Genomic DNA, 7,356 nt, shown 5'->3' with positions numbered 1-7,356 from the left:
TTTCCTTGTGCCATGCCCCATGCCTGCGGCAGCGGAGGAGGCTGAGATCCCTCTCTGTTCCCCAGGAACTGCTGTGTCCTTCAGAAGGGCTGGGGCTGTGGGGTGAGTGCCCAGAGCTCTGCAGCACCCTGCAGTGGGCACTGCTGTGGGGCCAGCCCAGACTGGGCTGCTCTGCTGGGTTGGGCTGGAGGGAAAGCAGGGTTGTGGGGATTGCTGGGGAGGCCCTAGGCTGAGCTGGAAAGTGCCTGGGAGAGGACACCACCAATGTTGGCTGAGCTGTGTGACCATGCAGGGTGAGGACACACCCCGGTGGGTGTGAGGTGCAAAGCCAAGACATGCAGATGCATGAGAGAGGAGGCCAGTCTGTGCCCTTGGTGGTATGGACAGACTGGGAAGGTGCCTGGGGCATTTGTCTCACATCATTGCCATTTCCAGCACTGGCTATTCACCCCAGTTTATGGGTTAGGTTTGCTCTCTGGCCATCATCTTCTTCCTGCTGGACTTGGTGCCTGCGTCAGGTGAACAGCCAGCCCTGCCTGGCCTCTCTGCTTCCCCAGACCTTGGCAGATCCCAGAACAGGGCTATCTGCAGACCCCTGCATGGGACATGGCTGGGGCTTGGCTGGTCCCTCATTGCAGTCTACAACTTCCTCAAGGGGAGCAGTGGAGGGAGAGGTGCTGATCTTCTCTCTCTCTTGACCAGTGATAGAACACGTGGAAATGGTATGAAGCTGCATCAGGGGAATTTCAGATTGGACATTAGGAAAAGGTTCTTCACTAAGAGGGTGGTCGGTCCCTGGAAGAGGCTTCCAAGGGAAGTGGTCATGGCACCAGACTTCAAGGAGCATCTGGACGATGCTCTTAGTCATATGATTTAGTTTTAGGTAGTCCTGTGAGGAGCAGGGATTTGGACTCGATGATCCTTATGGGTCCCTTCCAACTTGAGATATTCTATGGTTCTATGATTCTATGACCTTCAAGCTCAAGAATGGTCCATCCTGGACCCATTTGTGTGTTTGTCTGAATCTGGGGTAGCTGGGGAGATGAGGGATCCAAGGTCAACTTCTGGATAGGCTGCAAATCTAAGACCTGCTCTGGGAGGGATCTAAACCCTATGTGTGTCACGTGGATATGTATTTCCCACTAACACAGCTAACCATACAAACAGAAAGACATGGCAGGGTTGGGGAGGTGAGGAGCAAGGTTGTCCACACAGTGATGGACCTTAAGGAGATTGCTTTTCCTACCTGTCCACGTCTCCTAAGGAGACACTCTGCATCTATATCAATTGGATAATTCTTCTATTACTTCTTCAAAGTGCTCTTTACATACCTTCCTGTTTAACTACACTCTTGAAACTTATCTAATTAAGTGTACAAGTCTTGAAGACTAGATGTAAATGATGGAAGAGACATGACTCTATCAGTCTTCTCTGATAACTGCCAGTCCCAGCCAAATACCTTAGATAGATACACAAGGGGCCTCTAGAGGTTTGCACTGGGTGCTTGCGGTCAGACCATGGAGCTCTGCCTGGAAACCTGAGAACTGCTCTCGGTACTTAAAAAACAAACAAACAAACAAACTACTTTTTCATCAGCTGAAATGATCCAATACTTTCAATAAAATGTCCGTGGAATTTCTACCCTGCCAAAATATGACTTTTCAGAATGTGTATTAACTGTGGGAGAAGAAGTGTTGACCTTCCCCTGTGCTTGCCTTGCCATTACTCTGTCTATCATGCTGTGTATTTAATCTCCCTAACTTTCCAGGTGTTTCTACCTGTTCTTATTAAACTCACCATGTCTGCAGTCATCTCTTCAGAGGCCTGTCTAGACATATGCACTTTCCATTGTTCTGGAGGTTCTCCAGAAGACCTCTCCAGAAGTCTTCCTCCTCTTACTCTTTGGTCATTCAGATCCCTCTCACCTATCACCCTACTTTGAGCTTCAGGGAGGTAAAGCTTGATTGTCTTTCAGTAGTCTCTCTCATACTCCCTCTAGGCAGCTGTTCAATTGTGGCAATGGCCCTCATTGGAAGTTGCTTAAACTAACCACACAGCTGAGAAGTGTATTTAATTGTTGATTAAGTTCTATTGTGTTTTACTTTTTCTTCTTTTTTTCTTTCGCCCAATTAAAAAAAAACACCCTCTGTGCCTGTTTACATCCAGTTCTCTAAGGAAAGCAGGTAGGAATTGCTGCAAAGAAGCTGTAACAACCAGGTGCAGCCTTCAGTGGAGAAGTCTGATGTAAAGAAAAATTATGTAATTCCCAGGGGGCCAATGACAGCAGTAATGAGATTGGAGAGGTGAGGAACAAGGTTGTTCATACCGTGTCTAGCCTCAAGCGACTGCTTTTCCTACCTGTCCACACCTCCTTAGGAGACATTCTGCATCAATATCAACTGGAGAATTCTTGTACTGCTTCTTCAGAGTGCTCATTGAAAACCTCTTCTTCACCTACTCTCTTGAAACCTCTTTAAGTAGCTATACAAGTCTTCAATGCTTGAAGAAATGGTGGAAGAGTCATGGCTTGTTAGGGCTTTTGGCATTTTAATGAGCCCATGGTGTATGTGGGGCTGAGTCCATGAACACAGGTACTGAGAAGAGGCTGAACAAACCTCTCAAGCAGGCAAAGGCAAAAGCAAAAACCTCAAGTTCCTTGAAGCATAAATGGGCCCCACTGAGGTCCATTACTGACAAAGCCTCCCCATGGACTCGTTAGAGTAGATAATTGGAGGCTGTGATTGCAGGTAGGCAAAGGCCCTGTGTAGGCAAAGGCCCTGTGCAGGCAGCTGTAATGCTGAGAAAACCCTTTGGTTTGTTTTATGAAGCAGAAAGACCAAGCCCATAGGAAGGAGGGTCCTGTCCCTCACGCATGGCTCAGAGCTCTTCCTGGGACATGGGGTGTGCAAGGCCAAGTAAAGGACAGCAATGGCACAGCAACTTCCAGCTTCCCCATGGGATTGCAAGGAGGCAATGAGGCCGCAGTGCCATGAGGACAACATGCCTTCTCATAGGCCTCAGTGGCAGAGACAACTGCTGTAGCCAAGGGGACAAAGACTTAGGTTCTTTTGGTGCCTTTCCAGCCTTGCCAGTTCCCTTTGCCATCTCCACCACGGACTGTCGTACACTGTCCTACAGCTGCCTCTGTTTCCCTGCAGGCTGAGGGACCCATCTTGCTTCCCTGCCTCGCTCTCACCCCAGCATTTCCATACCTTCACTGATGTGTCTCCACCCTCACTGGCTGTTCCTTGAAACACAAACCCATGAGACTCCCTCTGTGTGACCTCTTGCACCATGGCACTACCCTTTGAGTGACATTTCTTCTTCCTGATATCCACTCTCCACCTTCCAAGTTGCACTTTGCGACATTTTTTTCTCTCTCCTGCTTTCTCCCACTAACAAGGAAAGCTCGACCATCTCAGAAGCTACCCTTCAAGCAGGGAACCCAACCCATTAGCCTTCTTGTGGTCTTTCGCCTGGCCAGAGAGAAGTAACCTTGCATAATCTTCTAAACCACAGGACTGCTGCTGGCCTTTCAGCTTCTCGGATAGATACGACCATGTACCTGCTGCTGTCCCATCATGTACTCAGGTGAAATGGACATGACAACCCCTATCCAAGCCCTCTTTCTGGATAGGGCCTATTGGGTACTTTGGCAGAGGTACTTTCCCAGCCACGTTCCTGCTGCTGGCTTATCAACTCCAGAGACGGAACTGACCTCACAGTCCCCTTCACAGCCATATACTTCCTACTGGATTATCATTTTCTGAGACACAATCAACCTCATAATACCGTACCCATCCATCACCCTTCTTATGGCCCAGGACCAGACTGGATAAAAGCATGTTTGTTTTATCAAATTTATCAAATATATTTCCTACCAATGATTTGAGTGGAAAAACATTCTTCACAGGAACTGATGTATGTCTTTTGGCAGATTTTATATCTCCTCTTCTGTCTCCTTTTTTTTAACTTTTTCCTCAGCCTATTCTGTCTTCAAAAACCTCTTCAAGGGAAAGATTCATTGAATCACAGAATAACTCAGGTTGGAAGAGAGCCCTGAACATCATCTTGTCTCACTTTCCTGCTCAAGGCAGGTTGAACTAGATGAGGTTGTTCGAGGTCTCCACCCAGCTTTGCTTCATCCACAAAGGAGCTGAAAGTGCACTCCATCACATCATACAGGAGGATAATAAAGACATTCAACAGTGTTGGCCCAAGTGCTGGTCACTGAGGGATGCCGCTAGTAACTGGCTGCACGGAGGACTTTGTACCACTGATGACATTTGGGTTTGATCATCCAGCCAACTTCCCACCTGCCATAATGTCTACTTCTTCAGCCCCGATAGCACCAATCTGGCTAAAAGGACACGATGGTAGACCATGTCAAAGGCCTTGCAAAACTCCATGTACACAACATGCCCTTCTTTCTCCTGCCCATTTTGGTTCAGCAATCCCTTCCTTGTCCTTCAAGTGCCTGGAGATTGTCACCTGGAGAGATCACCTTCCCAGGGATGGAGATAGGCTGACCAGTCTGTCATTCTCCCAATTCTCGTTCCTGCCCTTCCTGAAGATGAGTTTGACATCTGCCTTTTCCATGGACCCCAGGACCTCCCTGATTGCTCTGGCACTTTTGAGGGCACAATCCAGAATCACAGGCAAGGGTGACGTAGCAAACAGGAGCACTTGCAGTGAACCCATCCAAGACAGCTGAGATGAATCTCACTCGGCCAGTGGGGTTTGTTTCTGGAGTCACACACAGAAATGTCAAGGTTCTGTCAGGGGTGCACATCTGAGCTGGTCTTGTGCACTCCTTATGCACACAGGGGTGTTCAGAGACAGTCTTTCCCTTTTCTTTCCCTTTTACACACAGAGGCAGTGCACTTGCAGGAGTCACAGTGTCTCCCTGGCCTCCACTTGCCACTCCCAGAAGCTGGCAGGCACCTCAGCCCTGTGGTGTGTTGCCCTACTCTGCACTCGTCTGGGATGCCCCAAGGCAAGAAAAATGGACAAAGGGACCTCAGTTCAAGGAAGCACATCCCCGTGCTGTATTCAAGTAGTTTCCCAGGAGATGTTATTCCCAACGTGAAGTGACCTCAAGATGCTGTCTGCCTCACAGGCCTGCAGGGTAACCTTAAGAATACTGATGGCGTTTGTGCTCACCCAGGTTCGTCTCACGTCACGCACATGATGTGCGTGCTTATATCTCACCCACACACGGCAAACATGGACTTTTGACCAAGTAATTTGGTGTTTCTCTGTGGAGGGTCAAAGAACCTCTCCCAGCTGCAGTGGTAAGTCAGTGCTGGAAATGGTGGTTGTGAGGGGCTAGTCCATGGTGATTGCCCTGGGGCAGCTTCCCCAGGGTGTCCAGTGAACACAGGCACAGAGCAGACCCTGCTCTGCTGGTCCTTCAGGTCTCTCCCAGGAGGCCTAGCTGTGCAAGGACACTGCTGCATGCCCCAACCCTGCACACTCACACTGTTTAGCTGTACACTGGTGTTTTCATCTGCAGGCCACTTTCTTGAGTATATGTTCTTGAGAGTAATTTTGGAAGAAGACCTAAGACCTCAGGCACTGCCTTGAGGAGATCACCTTTCTTTATGGAAACAGTGTTAAGGAGGCCAGCTCTGTCACAGAAGTACCCATTACCTGTCCCTGCCTGTAATCACAGGACTGCCACAATGAAGGACTGTGATTAAGGTGTCAGAGCACTCAGACCTTACACCAACACAAGGGCTCAGAAGGACAGTGTGGAAATGGAAAGAGAGCAGCTCTGGAAGACCAAGCGCTGGTGCTCCCTGGCAGTGCTGCCATGCCAGGACTCTTTTCCCCTCCACCTCTGCACACAGGAACTGTCCTGCAGCTCCAGAAAGGCTTTGGAGGAAGGGTCTCAGAAAAAGAAAGTTACTGCAGGGCCCTTTATTTTTGTCTAAACACACAGAGAGCATGGCTCCTCATTTACACAGCCACTTGGTCAGAAAAGAAAAGCAGACAGGAATTAGAAAGGGGGTGACAACATTATCATAAGTAAAACACCACCACCACCAACAAAAACCACAGACGACAGGCTCGGCCTGCAGTGAATTACATTGTAACTCTGATGCAGAAGAAGATAGGCAGTTTATTGCTTTGGAAAAACATCCAGTCGTCAGTTTCCACACTGCATCCTTGAGCTCCTCCTTCCTCATGCTGTAAATGAGGGGGTTCACTGCTGGAGGCACAACCGAGTACAGAAATGACACCACCAGATCCAGGGATGGGGAGGAGATGGAGGGGGGCTTCAGGTAGGCAACCATGACAGTGCTGATAAACAGGGAGACCACAGTCAGGTGAGGGAGGCACGTGGAAAAGGCTTTGTGCCGTCCCTGCTCAGAGGGGATCCTCAGGACGGCCCTGAAGATCTGCACAATGAAAACAAAATATCCAAATCCTAAACAAGCACTAACCACAACAACACCAACTTCCCTGAGGTAGGATTGTGAGCAAGAGAGCTTGAGGATCTGGGGAACTTCACAGAAGAACTGGTCCATAGCATTGCCTTGGCAGAGGGGGATTGAAAATGTATTAGCAGTGTGCAGGAGAACATTGAGAAACCCACTGCCCCAGGCAGCTGCTGCCATGTGGACACAAGCTCTGCTGCCCAGGAGGATCCCATAGTGCAGGGGTTTGCAGATGGCAACATAGCAGTCATAGGCCATTACAGTGAGAAGAAAATTCTCTGGGCACAGGGACATATCCAAGGAGGAAAACACAATAACGAGATAGGGAACACTTCTCTGAGGAAAACCCCATTCAATTTCTCATAGAAATTCCCCTCCCTGAGCTGAATGAGGGACGTTTTAGCTCGTTTTTCAACACTGCTAACTGAATGACATGGTGCCTCATAGCTTGGGCACCAAGTTCCCATAAAGACACCTCCAGGGCAGGATCCCCAGAGTCGGTGTCAGAACAGAAGCTGATCCACACCCCAGCCCCAACCCCAGAGAACAAAAGCAGCACAGACAGGTGGGGAAACAAAGAAGAATACTGCAATGCTCCAGAAAAATGAAGCAAGAAGAGAAAGGCAGATGGGCATGCTGTGAAGCCTTCTCCTTACCCAGCTATGCTCTCCACCTCACAGACAGCAACACTGTAGGGCAGTCACTTTTGGCTTGTTTGTTATGTGTTAATTGTAGGACACATGAACTTCTCCTAGACTGGAGGTCCAGCTGCCAACGATGTGACTCATGCCCTGGATCCCATGGCCTTGGGGGAAGAGGCTTTGCTGGACGGGAGAGGAGACCAGGGAGTTTGCTCCAGGGAAGGCATCTGCACTGCAGGGGATGGCAGGGAGGTGCCTGAATCCCCCCTCCC

General features: G+C 49.2%; 1 protein-coding gene across 1 annotated transcript; it reads right to left on the bottom strand.

Moving 5' to 3' along the window:
• Positions 1-6,164: 6,164 nt before the first annotated feature.
• Positions 6,165-6,713, bottom strand: LOC104069737 (olfactory receptor 14C36-like; the record flags this gene model as incomplete). Its single annotated transcript, XM_009580487.1, has 1 exon — positions 6,165-6,713. A coding segment is annotated over exon 1 (537 nt), but the record flags the coding sequence as incomplete, so codon positions are not given.
• Positions 6,714-7,356: the final 643 nt, after the last annotated feature.

The sequence above is a fragment of the Fulmarus glacialis genome, unplaced genomic scaffold, assembly GCF_000690835.1.
Source record: "Fulmarus glacialis isolate BGI_N327 unplaced genomic scaffold, ASM69083v1 scaffold1246, whole genome shotgun sequence".
NCBI classification, from domain to species: Eukaryota; Metazoa; Chordata; class Aves; order Procellariiformes; family Procellariidae; genus Fulmarus; species Fulmarus glacialis.
This window is presented reverse-complemented; position numbering and strand designations above follow the sequence as displayed.